We start from the raw sequence: 14,757 nt of genomic DNA, 5'->3' as shown, positions 1-14,757 counted from the left end.
GAAGTCTGTAGAAAAGTGAAGTGACTTGTCAGAGACTGAGTCACTTATTACTGGTGAGGTCTCGAAAGCTTGAGATAGCAACCACATTGTTCTTTGCACTACTTTTAACTGCCTTTTAAGTTGTAGTCACTACATAAATCTTTTTTGAGTGTAAATAATGAAATGTGAGCTTTTAATCTCAGCAGAAATAAAGTATTCCTTACTTCAGTGTTTATTTCTAAGATATACTCAAAATTAGCTCAATTTCAAGCTATACTTGGTAATTAAGATTCTTATGTTTATCATCGAAGTCTGTTTCAAAGAGAAGAGTCATTCTAGATATTTCAAAATACTGCAGGATTATAAAGACTAAGAGAGAAGTAGGAGCCTCATCACCAAGATAGTGATCATTGTGATATATTTTTTCCAGATCTTTTTGTCTCTGCATTATATTCATTCTAGTCAATGGTGTCAGTTTTGTTCTTTACTTTTGAACTGATTATAAGCATTCTCCTTTTTGTCAAGTTTCCTTTAAAAGGATCATTTTTTAATGGATGTGCACAATTTTGTTGTTTGGTATACCATCATTTGTTTAACTCCCCCTCTTACAAAAGCTGAACTCTTTGGTATAAATCATGCTTAAATTAGATCATTGAATATATTTCTTGTTAGACTTGGTGGCTTCTTAGGCTTAGGACCCCTGCCTGTTTAGGAAGGCAAGGTTGATAGCTCTTGGGTGTGGACTGCCGGAGAAATGCTGTTACAGTGGCCTTTGTGGCCTTGTCCAAGTCCAAGTTTGCTTTTGCCCATGCCTGCTACTTTACTTAAAGTCCTTTGGCAGCTTTGATTAGAAAAAATGATGTTTTAATTGGCACGTTCTTGATCACCATGTTTTTCTTGGTTCCAGTGGTTCAGGCCTTATCCTTGCTTTAGTAACCGGTTGGAGGAGAGGGAAAATGCTACATAGTGGTATGCTTTGATTGCCAGATGCGTTTTGACTTCAGAAACATTAAAATGAGGGAAGATGTATGTCTTAGAACCAAGGAAATAGAATTTGAAACATTATACTCATTGAGTGTGATAGGTGTTTTCTGCTTTCTTTCTAGAATTACATGAGGTACAATAGATACTGTTCTTCCCATTTATAAATGAGGAATTGTATTACAGAGAAATGGAGTGACTTGCTCCTGACCTGTGTAATTGCACATGATAGAGCTGGGCTTCAAGCACATGTAAGCTTGACTTTATCACAGAAATGCTGTGAAATGTTAATTTGCATTAGCTTTTTTTTTTTTTAACTTCAAACTAAAGAAGATCAGTCAAATGGCTATTTCTTTTCTCTTGCTTTCATACACATAATGGACTCTTGTTTTAAAGAAAGATGAGAGTAAACAAAATGAAGATGAGTGCCTGAAACCTTATGACCCAGGGGTGTTCTGTTAACATTTGTATGTACAGTGTTGCCCATTCTGGATTGGGGGCAGCTCTCAGCCTGTACCCAGTGTGAAGAGTCTGCCCCTGAAGTTGTACAGCACCTTGTGGGATGGAGAGTTTTCAGCCTAAAATGCCAGTAAGGGTGTCTCTTGACCAGCATTGGTGTATATTGAAGAACAGGGGGTTTGGAGTGAAGTGTACCAGGGTTCCTATTCCAGCTCTGCCATTTCCTAGTATGGTCTTGAGCCATTAATTTAACTCTTCTAAGGCTGTTTTTTTCATTTATTTTATCTCATTATTTCCACTCTCCCAAGTTCAGTTCAGTTCAGTCGCTCAGTCGTGTCTGACTCTTTGCGACCCCATGCATCTCAGCACCCCATCACCAACTCCCAGAGTTCACTCAGACTCACGTCCATCGAGTCCGTGATGCTGTCCAGCCATCTCATCCTCGGTCGTCCCCTTCTCCTCCTGCTCTCAATCCCTCCAGCATCAGAGTCTTTTCCAATGAGTCAACTCTTCGCATGACGTGGCCAAAGTACTGGAGTTTCAGCTTTAGCATCATTCCTTCCAAAGAAATCCCAGGGCTGATCTCCTTCAGAATGGACTGGTTGGATCTCCTTGCAGTCCAAGGGACTCTCAAGAGTCTTCTCCAACACCACAGTTCAAAAGCATCAATTCTTCGGCGCTCAGCCTTCTTCCCAGTTCAACTCTCACATCCATACATGACCACTGGAAAAACCATAGCCTTGACTAGATGGACCTTAGTTGGCAAAGTAATGTCTCTGCTTTTGAATATGCTATCTAGGTTGGTTATAACTTTTCTTCCAAGGAGTAAGCATCTTTTAGCTTCATGGCTGCAGTCACCATCTCTCCCAAGCAAGGTAGCTTTACCATTTTCCCCTTCTGTGTGGAAATTCCTTATTGGCATCCAAGATGCAAAAGGAACATAGTTACAAGGCCTGGAGAGGAAGCAAGACCACGTGCGCATCGTCTGCTCTTGGGCAAGTTCTGCCATGGTGGTGGCTCGACCAGGACTTCTTTTAAATCAATTTTTTGTTTCCAGTTTTTTAAAGAACATCATCCTAATCCATAAGTTGTAGTATTGCAATACAGCTACCTGTGTCTGCCTGTGAATGTGTGCAAAAAGTATAATATTTTCACACATACAGATTTGTATACAAGTTAAGTTGCAAATAATATTCAGTATTATTGAAAGGGCATCTGGAAGATACTGTATTTCTCTTTTTGGAATCGTTTTTCATTTATTTATCTGTTATCGGCTGTGCTGGCTCTTTGTTTCTGTGTGAGCGCTCTAGTTGCAATGAGCAGGGGCTGCTCCGGATGCGGTGTGTGGGCTGCGCATTGCGGCAGCTTCTCTTGTTATGCAGCATGGGCTGTAGGGCACATGTAGGCTCAGTAGTTGTGGCTCACAGGCTTAGTTGCTCTGTGGCATGTGGGCTGCTTCTGGATTAGGGAACAAGCCAGTGAGTGTCCCCTGCGTTGGCAGGCCAATTCTTTACCAGTGAGCCACCAGGGAAGCCCTGTATTTCTTTTCAAGTCAGTACTTGGTAGAGCTCTTTTTGTACTAAGTTTTCAGTTTTTAAGTAGATACTCAGTTTATATAAACTAATTTTTGTGAATGTATAGACATTCTTTATTCTTACACTGAACTTAGAGCTATTTTATGTTGACTTTTTATTTCAAATATCTTGGTTTAGGGTGACAAGAACAATTTAAGATGTGACAAGATGTGCAAATTAGCTATTTTGGGTTGTTTCTCAAAGAGAAGGAAGCTCCCATTTTTTCAAGCATCTCAAAAATTCTTTGGGTAATAAGTGACTTCTTAGAGTTCCTATAGTTTAAACATAACAAGCTAAATTACTTTGATATTGATGATGTACATATATTAGGCAACTTACCTTTTTTTTTTTTTTTTTTTTGTCATTTTTAGGATTCTGAGTAACAATAAAATATCCGAGCTGAAGAATGGCTCATTTTCTGGGTTAAGTCTCCTCGAAAGATTGTGAGTATTCTTTTATTATCATCTCTTACTGGTATTTTGTTTAATACATCTCCAATGTAAGTCTGTTACTGAGCTATCAACTTTTCAAAATAAAATTGTTTTCCCAATTATGAAACATCTCAGAATTTATTTTCTTTTTTCAGAGTTGAATTTTAAAAAGCAATACATTAAAGCAGAGGAGGGCAAGCTTTTGGTAAGGGCCAGATAGTAAATAGTTTAGGCTTTGTGGACCGCGTGGTCTCTGTCACTGTGACCCAGCTATGCCACTGTCTGGAGAAAGCAGCCGTAGACAGAACATGCACGAATCAGTGTAGATGTAACTTTGCTTACGAAACAGGCTGTGCAGCATAGTTTGATGACCTGTGGCTTTTAAAGCCTCAATGCTGTTTTGAAATTCTGTCACGAAATGTGTTTACCTTCTAAGTTAGTTCAGTAGAATTAAAAGAAACCTCATCCAAGGGGAAGTACTTTTGTATAAACTTAATATTTTATTCAGCCGTCTTTGAATGTGATCCTTTTGTTTTGCTTAACAGTTAGGTCTCGTTTTGCTTCTGACCAGATGTGTGACAAGTATCACTTATTTTTTGCCTGGGTGAATTTTGCATGGTGGATCTTTAATTTGCTTGTATGCTGAATGCTACTCCAGAATCATGTTTCCAGTTCCCATGTTACTCATACGTTTCAGACAACATTTCAGATACAGCAGGGAGCTGGTCACACAGTGAGCATCTCCATGTCTGTTGGATAACAGACTTTCCTCATTTTTTTAGTTCTCATTTCTTCCTTTTCTCTACTTCTGTGTGGCCTTTCCTTGACCGTTTCCCTTGGTGTCTTCTCCTACAATGATTCCCACAGGACTTTATTGCTTTGATCTCAGATGTGTTATTTAAGCACATAGCATCTAGAATTCTTAGTCTTTTTCTTTCACTGAGATCCAATGTCTTTGAATTAGGTTATATTGAGGCCTTCCAGCTCCCCTCTACTCATTTACATATACATATATAGCAATGCATTTACATTTACCCATGTAATATATGCATTTACACATATATATGGCACTGGCAACCCACTGCAGTCCTCTTGCCTGGAAAATCCTGTGGATGGAGGAGTCTAGTAGGCTGCAGCCCATGGGGTCGCTAAGAGTCAGACACGACTGAGTGACTTCACTTTCCCTTTTCCCTTTCATGCATTGGAGAAGGAAATGGCAACCCACTCCAGTGTTCTTGCCTGGAGAATCCCAGGGACGGGGGAGCCTGCTGGGGTGCCGTCTATGGGGTCGCACAGAGTCGGACACGACTGAAGTGACTCAGCAGCAGCAGCAGCAGCAGTGCCCTCATGTGTGCATGTGTCCATATAATCGTATATACACACATATGTGTACACATACACACCTATAAAATGATCTTTACACAGTGGTGCTTAATTCTCAGATTTTTGTTTTGTTTTCTGTTTTCATTCGAGGCTTCCTGTCTTGTTCCACATTGTCCGTTTGCTTCCGAGGATGCTAGCCGCACCTCGTGTCCAAGCCTTACCTTGAGAGACCCGTCACACACATTCCATGGTCACTGGTCCAGCAATGGGTATCTGACCCAGTTGAATCCAGCTGAGATTTGCTTGGGGCTTTGGGGAGAGGAGTTTCCTCCCTGTCATCAGAAAGATGGTTGGACTTCTGGTACAGAAGCCACCATGCTGTGGGCTTGGGCCAGAGCTGATGCGCAGAGGAGAGTGGGGTAGGCCCGTCGGGTGAGTGGAGGGGAGCTGGCATGACCTCCCTGAAGCAGGACTCCCTCTGGACTGTTAAGAGTCGTAAGAGGTGGCATGATCCTGTTTAGTTTTCTGTTCCTTGTAATAAAAGTCATCATGCCTGACGGATACTCTGTCACACACAGCACAGTATCAGGCCCTGCGTGTAGGTGCTCAGTGATGCAGGATTAGCGAGGTTTGCCCTTTCCAAGGGAAGGGTAATGGGCACTCCAGGGTGCTGTGGTGTCTCTTGTGTTCAGAAACATAAGTTACTTTTGGCACCAGGATTGCTCTGGTGGTTCACGCATATCAGAAGTGTGGACAGCATTGTGGTACTGGGGTTTTGACCTCAACGTAGGAAATCCAGGGGTACACAGTTCAGCCTGTGGCAGTGATGTAGTGTTTTGATAGATTAACCCATGTATATTTTCCTTACCTGTTTGCTAATTGCTCTGCCTCCGGAGAATGGATAACAGAACAGAAAAAAGGAATCTTTGACCAATGAGTTCCTGAAGTCCTAGTCCAAGCGTAGAAAAGAGGTTTCAATAGATGTGAAAAATTATTCCTTACCTTGATACATACTCTGTGGGCTAATTGGAGAGTGGAGGGAGTATAGATAGAGCTTACATGCTGGTGGGTCCCCAGGAAGGGGCTCTGTCTTTGCTTTCCTCCCTGTTCCTACCTGGGATGAGGGGGAGACAGGGATAAAGGCAGGGAAAAAGATCACGTGAAGTCAATATACGGTTCTGGATCCAGAGGGGCATCTGAAGCCTCTTTCCTGGGGAAGCAAAATCTCAGATTTCCCAGGACCCAGTATGGCGTGGGAGCGGGAGAGCTGATCGTGTAGCCACTGAAGTGTGTGGGCTAGGACCGGATATCGAAGGGTTTCCCCAGGGAGCAGCAGGATAGGCTTGGGGCTGGTTAACAGAGAGAGGGCGCTCTCTCTGCAGAATCCTGCTGGTTGCCAGGAAGTACTTTAGAAGCGTCCTGGGCTGCTTCTGGGAACCCAACTTAAGACTGAGCTAGCCGGATAAATGACTTCTTGTTTGTATAAATGACATCATTTTCAAATCTTTCAAAAATTACCTGAAAACACTGTAGCAGACTTATTCCTTTAACACTTCCCAGAATGAGATGTAGTATAAAAAGCAAGTGGTAGGTCAAGGAATTAATCAGACTAGGGCCAAAACTGTAAAAGTCTGGCTTTAAAGTTCCTGTAGCCAAACCATGCAGGATAAGAGATGGGCTTAGTAGTGCTGGGTAGGGTGCTTGGAGTAGAATAGTAGGGGCTGGCTGGATTAACTAGCTAGCATGTGTGCCCCAGAGATGGAGAAAAACCTGCAAGGCAAGCCGTCTTGGCAGTTCCCTTGGGTTGAAGAGTGGATTTCTTAAGAGGATTAGTTTTCTCTTTTTTTCCACAAAGTAAAATTGGTGTGGGTGGACACACTCCTTCTTACAAACTCCATCTAGAATGGAACCTTTTTCTTTACCAAATTGTTCTTCCAAATGTTTGGTTTTCGTTTGGGAGCTTTCTTGTTTTCCATCATTTGTATTTGCTTTTGTCCCTCATAAGAAAGTAGCAGAGTGTGTGGTGTGTGTGCTTGTCTTTAAAAATTTTTATTTGAGTATGGTTGATTTTCATGGTTGTGTTAATTTCAGGTGCACAGCAAAGTGAATCAGTTATGCATATATATACTCTCTTACTTTTTTAGATTCTTTTGAGTTTTTCTTTAGGGTTTGGGGTTTTTATTTTTAGGACATAATACCTCTTTCTGACATCTTGGAAACTAGTTTCCTAGTGATGATCTACATTTTTTAAAGATTAGTTGACATTCTTTTAAAAGTGTGTGCCATGGATAACTGATGTAGATTTATTGTATCATGTTAATTAAAACCGTTAAAAAGGTAAATGGTCTAATATCAAGGCTTGGTACAAGTATTGTCTCAATCACTATTACGTCTTTCCTGAGTAGCTAATCTAAATTTGTTTAGCAGATATTTATTAATTGCCCACACTGTCTTAGGATTGGGATTCATTAGTGAACCCAGTCCTTTGTTGTCAAAGGTCCTGTCTTTAAAGAGTTTATGTTGTGATGGGGAGAAATTGAATAAACATAGCAAGCAAATTGATAGCAAAAGTACAAGTCCCCCTGCTCCAGGTTCCATCCTGCATGGTATGGAGGACTGACTCCGCTATACCATTTTACATAAAAGACTCGAATGTCTGGATATTGGTGTTTGTGGCGGTCCTGGAAATAAAGGAATGACTGTACTATGGGTAAAGCAACATACAGCAGGGAGTGGCGTTTGCACACCTATGCACTATGTATGTGAGTTTTGTATGGTGATAGTGTGAAGGCTTAGAGCAAGTCATTGAGCCTTGAGGAAAGAATATTATAGGCAGTCGGACCTGTAGGTGCAAAAGCTGTGCTGTGAAACGTGTTGCTTGTGTTTGAGGAGCAGCAAGGAGACCAGAGTGAGGCCAAAGAGGTATTGGTGGGACAAATTCTAGAGGGTTATTGTAAGGACCTTGGCTTTTACTGTGAGCTACTGTGAGCAGTGGTCATGTATGGATGTGAGAGTTGGACTATATAGAAAGCTGAATGCCAAAGAATTGATGCTTTTGAACTGTGATGTTGGAGAAGACTCTTGAGAGTCCCTTGAACTGCAAGGAGATCCAGCCAGTCCATTCTAAAGGAAATCAGTACTGAATGTTCATTGGAAGGACTGATGCTGAAGCTAAAGCTCCAGTACTTTGGCCACCTGATGGGAAGAACTGACTCACTGGAAAAGACCCTGATGCTAGGAAAGATTGACGCCAGGAGAAGGGGATGACAGAGAATGAGATGATTGGATGGCATCACTGACTTGACGGACATGAGTCTGAGTAAGCTCTGAGGGTTGATGATGGACAGGGAGGCCTGGTATGTTGCAGTCCGTGGGGTCGCATAGAGTCAGACATGACTGAGCGACTGAACTTATTGACTGACTGACTGACTGACTGTGAGCAGAGGGGCTTCCCAGGTGGCGCTAGTGGTAAACGACTCGTCTGCCAGTGCAGGAGATGAAAGAGATGCAGATTGATTCTTGGGTCCGGATAGTCCCTTGGAGAAGGGCATAGCAACCCACTCCAGCATTCTTGCCTGGAGAATCCCTTGGACGGAGGCGCCTGGCAGGCTTTGATCCATTGGGTCTCAAAGAGTCAGACACGACTGAAGTGACTTAACACGCACGTACTGTAAGCAGATGCTCTGGCTGCTGGAATGAGGGGTTGGGATAAGCGGGAAGTAGGGAAGTGAAACGAAAGTCGCTCAGTTGTGACTTTTCACGATCGCATGGACTATACAGTCCATGGAATTCTACAGGCCAGAATACTGGAGTGGGTAGCCTTTCCCTTCTCCAGGGTAGACTTTTTGCGATTGCATGGATTATACAGTCCATGGAATTCTACAGGCCAGAATACTGGAGTGGGTAGCCTTTCCCTTCTCCAGGGTATCTTCCCAACCCAGAGATTAAAGCCAGGTCTCCTACATTGCGGGCAGATTCTTTACCAGCTGGGACACAAGGGAAGCCCAAGAATACTGGGGTGGGGAGTCTATCCCTTCTCCAGCGGATCTTCCCCACCCAGGAATCGAAACGGGGTCTCCTGCATTGCAGGCAGATTCTTCACCAACTGAGCTATCAGTTCAGTTCAGTCACTGTCCAACTCTTTGCAACCCCACGAACCACAGCACACCATGCCTCCCTGTCCATCACCAACTCCTGGAGTTTACCCAAACTCATGTCCATTGCGTCGGTGGTGCCATCCAACCATCTCATCCTCTGTCGTCCCCTTCTCTGCCTGCCTTCAATCTTTCCCAGCATCAGGGTCTTTCAGATGAGTCAGCTCTTTGCATCAGGTGGCCAAAGTATTGGAGTTTCAGCTTCAACATCAGTCCTTCCAATGAACACCCAGGACTGATCTCCTTTAGGATGGACTGGTTGGATCTCCTTGCAGTCCAAGGGACTCTCAAGAGTCTTTTCCAACACCACAGTTCAAAAGCATCAATTCTTAGGCATCCAGCTTTCTTCATAGTTCAACTCTCACATCTATACATGACTACTGGAAAAGCAATAGCCTTTACTAGACAGACGTTTTTGTTTTTGAGCCTTCAGGGAAATGTTAAATCTAAGGTAATTTAAAGCCCATAGTCTTTGTTTGGAGACTAGTGCCCTCACCTGGACTGGTGGTTGTCCAACTTTGTGTGCAATAGAATCACTTGGGAGGACTTGATAAAGCACGAACTAGAGCTCCTGACACTGTGTTGGTTTCTGACGTGGCTGTGAGATGTCCCGATGTAGGTGTTGAGTTAGACAGGTGTGTATGCAGTAGGGAACTCAAGGGAATGGTGAGGGTGGGCTACAGATACAGCTGTGAGCCTAGAGAGGGGTGGTGATGATTGCCTCAGAGGAAGTAGTTGTGGCACACAGGCTTCAGTGGCCCACGGGGTGTAGCATCTTCCCAACCTAGGCATCGTACCCACATTCCCTGCATTGGCTTGCAGATTCTTATCTACTCTCCCACGAGGGAGAGTTAAGATATTCCTTTAATTTTGTTTATGCAATTCTTGTGTGCCTTTTCATTTATATTTTAATCATGCAACATTCAGATTTAGCTGTATATCCTCAACTTAGACTTATGTTCACTAGGGAAGTTGTGGGTTGGTAAAGGCAAGGAGGGAGGGCAGTGTTAAATGAAAGAATTTGACTATAAATATCTTTTGGCAATGCCTGATTAATATGGCTATTATTAAATATTATATAATATGTCAAGGATTTTTTATTATTGAAGAAAAAGTGCATCTTTAAATCATATTACAGTCCTCGGTTATTCATGAGAGGTATTTTGTAGAAACACATGCAGTACATCATTGACCACAAATTTATGTACTGCTTTAGCTAAATCACTTCCTGTTGTAGATACTCTTTAAAATCTGATAAATGAAACATATGTTTTAAAAAAATAGAACTGACATTGTATATTTCTTTTTGCAGAACTTTTTTGCTTATATAGGTCAAAAACATTGATTTAGTTTTTTCCTAAAATCATATCTTTGCAATAAAGAATTGGGGTCGGTTGTGGCAGGAGAGGGGGGCAGGGAGATGAGAACTAATAAATTGAGCCTGAGGGCTAGTTGTAATTCATGGGACTGAAAATAGTGGGAACAAAATTTGTATTAAAATTTTCAACATACAGAAAATTGAAAGAATGATGTAGTAATCTCCCACATTACCAGTTTACCTACTCAGTCATTAATAACAACATGTCATTATTGTTTTCCTTTATGTTGGAGTGTGCCTACATATACATGTTTGCTGAATTACTTGAAAGTCAATTGCAGACATCATGACCTTCTACTTTTATTGAGAAATATTAGTGCTTATGAATGAGATGCAGCAATTTCTACACTGTCTGAGTGGAATTTCCTAATGATTTTGTGGCTACCTCTAATTGACTAAAAAGACTTTCATGGTGAAGGTCAGGTAGTGTAATCCTGTCTCTCAGCCATGGTTTACTTTTCCATCTATTTATCATCTGTCTTAGCCCGTTCTGGCTGCTGTAACGAGATGCCATGAGCTGGGTGGCTTATGAACAGCAGACATGTATATCTCTTAGTTCTGGAGGCTGAGAAGTCCAAGATCAAGGCTCTGGCAGGTTTGGTGTCTGGTGAGGGCCCACTTCCTACTTGGCCGTCTTTTTGCTGCAGTCTCTCTCATGTAGTGGAAGGGGAAGCGGGAGCTCTCTGGGTCTCTTTTACAAAGGCATTAACCTCATTCATGAAGTCTCTACTCTTATAACCTATTCACCTCCCAAAGGCCCCATCTTTGTGGAACATAAAATCTGAGTTCTGATTAATGAAATACTTATTTAGTAATGGTAACCAGAATAGACTGTATACTATATTGAAAGAATGTTCCCTATGTTTATAGAATTGCAAGGTACTTGGGGGTTCAGTTTTATTTAGAAGAACTTGGCTCTGATTTGTAGGAGGGGGTGGAGTGGGATTGCAGTTTTGCTGCTAGCTTACAGAAGGTTTAATGCATAAGGTTGGGAGTGAGACATGGAGAAGGCAGAACAGGGTTTGTTGGCAGATGTTTATGGGCACAGGATTCACTGCTTGTGCCTCCAGAGAAGAGTTCTTGAGAATTTCTGGTCAACCTCCATCGCCCGGTATGAAACAGCATTGAGAGGACAGGAGGCCAGTGTGGATGGCACATGGAGAGTGCTGGGTTTACAACAGGGACTGACCTGAGCTGTGAGGAGCAGAGAGCCTGTTTCATCAGGCTGTTTTTGTGAAATTGCCAGGAAACCTGCCTACAAACCAGTCCTAGGGGTGCAGCTTTGTCTGTATTGATAGTTAGAATGAGCCATTAAGGAAAGAGCATGTTATGAAGCAGGCCATACAGCAGTTAGTTTTCATCAGCTGATGTCAGTAAAGTTGCATGTGCCTCCCTCACCGGATGACAGGAAGCACGTGGATGTGAGTCCACTGCGGTGAGACTTCCTCAGTGTCCTTTTCTTAAGCACCAATAGACCAAACAGGTCGGATGCTTGAGGAAGTGAACTGAGTGTTTTTCTGTTGAGTAGTTTAGACTGCTTCTCACAGGCTAGACTGCCCACAATAGGGCAGTAGTGACAAGTGATCCCAGAGACATGTCACCTCAGTGTTGTGATAACAGGCAGCACAGGTGGTCCAGGATCTGCTTTCAGGAAAGCTTTTTATTTCTCAAATAAGTGAGGTACTAAAGGACCCGAGAGGTACATGCTACCCTGGATTTGTATTGCCCTTTGCTCTGCATTTTTGCATTGTTTCACCAACTCAGTGTGTGTGTGTAGGGGGGGTAGGGGGTGTAAGTCACTTTAGTCTGTCCAACTCTTTGAGAGCCTATGGACTGTAGCCCATCAGGTTCCTGTGTCCATGGGATTCTCCAGGCAAGAATACTGGGGTGGACTGCTATGCCCTCCTCCAGGGATCTTCCTGACCCAGGGATCAATCCTGTATCTCTTATGTTTGCTGCACTGGCACGCAGGTTCTTTACCTCTTGCGCTACCTTGGAAGTCCAGTTATGAGAATAATGATGGATAATTAGGAGGGTTGATGTCAGAAGCTCACACATATATGGAAGGGGCAATGTTGCCTTTGTTAGGGAAAGACTCCCTGGTGAAGAGAAGTTGGAAAGGGTTTCTGTTCACAGTCTGACCTGAGGTTCTCTGAGAGATGACCAGAGGCCACTCAGGCCTCCAGTGGGCAAGGTTATGAGTGAGTCCTGATGAATGGGCCCAGTTTGGGTGTCTAGTAGAGCTGAACTGTGGGCCAGCCATTGGCTGGCCTGTGGGAAGCAGACCACTGTTCTCCTTCTCAGTGCTCCTGTGGCTGAGGATTGCTCTCTGCAGATGTTAGCTGGATGCTTGTGTGCGGTGACTGAAGAGTTTCAGCTGAGCTCAAGCAGAACCTTTGAAAGTGAAAGTTGCTCAGGTGTGTCTGACTCTTTGTGACCCCATGGACTATACAGTCCATGGAATTCTCCAGGCCAGAATACTGGAGTGGATATCTTTTCCCTTCTCCAGATCTTCCCAACCCAGGGATTGAACCCAGGTTTTCTGCATTGCAGGTGGATTCTTTACCTGCTGAGCCCAAGCAGAACCTTTAGTGATGGGCCAAATCTGCCCTGGAGGAAGGATCTGGCTGTGATGCTCACTGCTGCCCCCAGTGGTGGCGTGCTGGCATGCTGGCATGGAAGGGCCAAGCACCAGAGAAGAATGGGGGTACAGTAGCCCCCCGCCCCATCTGAGGTTTCGGTTTCCACAGTTTTATTTACTCTTGGTCAACTACAGGTGGAAAATATTAAATGGAAACTTCCAGAAATAAATAATTCCTATGTTTTAAATTACACACCATTCTGAACAGTGTGATGAAATCTCACACCATCCCACCCAGGGCATGAATCAACCCTTTGTCCTGCACATCCTGCTCCTCAGTCCCTTAGTAGCCATTCCAGTTATCAGATCTACTGTCAAGGTATCTCAGTTTGTGTTCAGGTCACCCTCATTTTACTCAGTAACAGCCCCAAAGCACAAGAGTACTGATGCTGACTGTTTGGATGTGCTGAAGAGAAGCTGTAAGTTAAGCTTACAGCTTAACTTCCTTTAAGTTAAATGGCGAAGTTCTTGACCTAATGAGAGAAAAAAACTGTATGCTGAGGTTGCTAAGATCCATGGTAGGAATGAATCTTTCTGGAATTGTGACCAAAAAAAATTGTACTAGTTTTGCTGTTATATCTCACATTGCAAAAGTTACGGCCACAGTGTGTGGTCAGTGCTGAGGGAAAAGCATTGTGTGCATGTGAAGTCACTTGGTTGTGTCCGACTCTGTACAGCCCTATGGACTGTAGCCTGCCAGGTTCCTCTGTCCGTGGGATTTCCCAGGCAGGAATACTGGAGTGGGTTGCCATGCCCTCCTCCTGGGGATCTTCCTGACCCAGGGATCAAACCCTTGTGTCTTATATCTCCTGTATTGGCAGGTGGGTTCTATACCACTGGGAAAAATGGAAACGGCATTGCATTTGTACAGTAAGATATTTTGAGAGAGAAAGACCGATTTTATAAACTTTTATCATATTGGTATAATTCAATTCTTGTTGATCTCTTACTGTGCCTAATTTACAAATTTTGTCATAGATATGTATGTATAGAAAAAAGACATAGTATATGAAGGATTTAGCACCGTTTCCAGTTTCAGGCACCCGCTGGGAGTCTTGGAACATATTTCACATGGATAAAGGGGGGACTGCTGTCACTAGTGATTGCTATCAGATGCCATTGCATAGAGGACTGGTGGGTCTTGGCTTTGAGCTATATACTGTGAAATAACACCTTGTTTTATAGAAAGCCTAGCCTTAGAAGTCCTGGGAGGAAAAAATATTAACAACCAAATGACGTCAATTTTAGAGTGTATAGTTTTGAAAACAATTAAAAAATTTTTAATTTAATTATGCTTGTCACCAGTACAGTCTGATTTATTTTGATAATTAAAGTGTAACATACTAAGGAAGAGACTGTAAAAATAATGTATGATTGTCATTTAGTCATAACTTTGAATTGGAGTAATACTAAGATGCATATCTTTTTGACATATACCTTTATTCTATATTGCCCAACGCAAATGGCTTCAGAACCAGATTTCTTGATTTTGAATTCTTGCTCTGCCACTTACTACTGGGCTGATTTTGGCTTAGCCTGTTTGGCCTCAGTTTCCTCCCATTCCTATCACTATCATTGCTGTTTACTGTATAGCAGGTAAGTGCAGTATGCCTAAATAGTTCTTACAGTGTTGAGATGTAAGTAACTTTTATTTTGTCTTTAACAGGGACCTCCGAAACAATCTTATTAGTAGTATAGACCCAGGTGCCTTCTGGGGACTGTCATCGCTAAAAAGATTGTAAGTGTTTGAACTGCTGGCTTATGAATTTGAACCATTCCTTTTTAAGTAACTGTTAACGTACTTCAAAATTTAACATGATAAAAAAGTGGCTTTTTA

At 42.7% G+C, this 14,757-nt stretch overlaps 1 protein-coding gene across 1 annotated transcript in view; it reads left to right on the top strand.

Annotated features, from left to right (window-relative positions):
- The window catches only part of ADGRA3 (adhesion G protein-coupled receptor A3), a 128,898-nt gene that overhangs the window by 30,720 nt on the left and 83,421 nt on the right, over window positions 1-14,757 (top strand). The window contains exons 2-3 of the mRNA XM_068975206.1: window positions 3,365-3,436; window positions 14,587-14,658. Of these exons, the coding sequence (XP_068831307.1) occupies window positions 3,365-3,436; window positions 14,587-14,658 (144 nt within the window). The remainder of the gene's footprint in view (window positions 1-3,364; window positions 3,437-14,586; window positions 14,659-14,757) is intronic.

Source organism: Capricornis sumatraensis, chromosome 7 (genome assembly GCF_032405125.1).
Source record: "Capricornis sumatraensis isolate serow.1 chromosome 7, serow.2, whole genome shotgun sequence".
Lineage (NCBI taxonomy): Eukaryota > Metazoa > Chordata > Mammalia > Artiodactyla > Bovidae > Capricornis > Capricornis sumatraensis.
The sequence above is the reverse complement of the archived record's forward strand: the minus strand, read 5'-3'. Positions and strand labels throughout refer to the sequence as shown.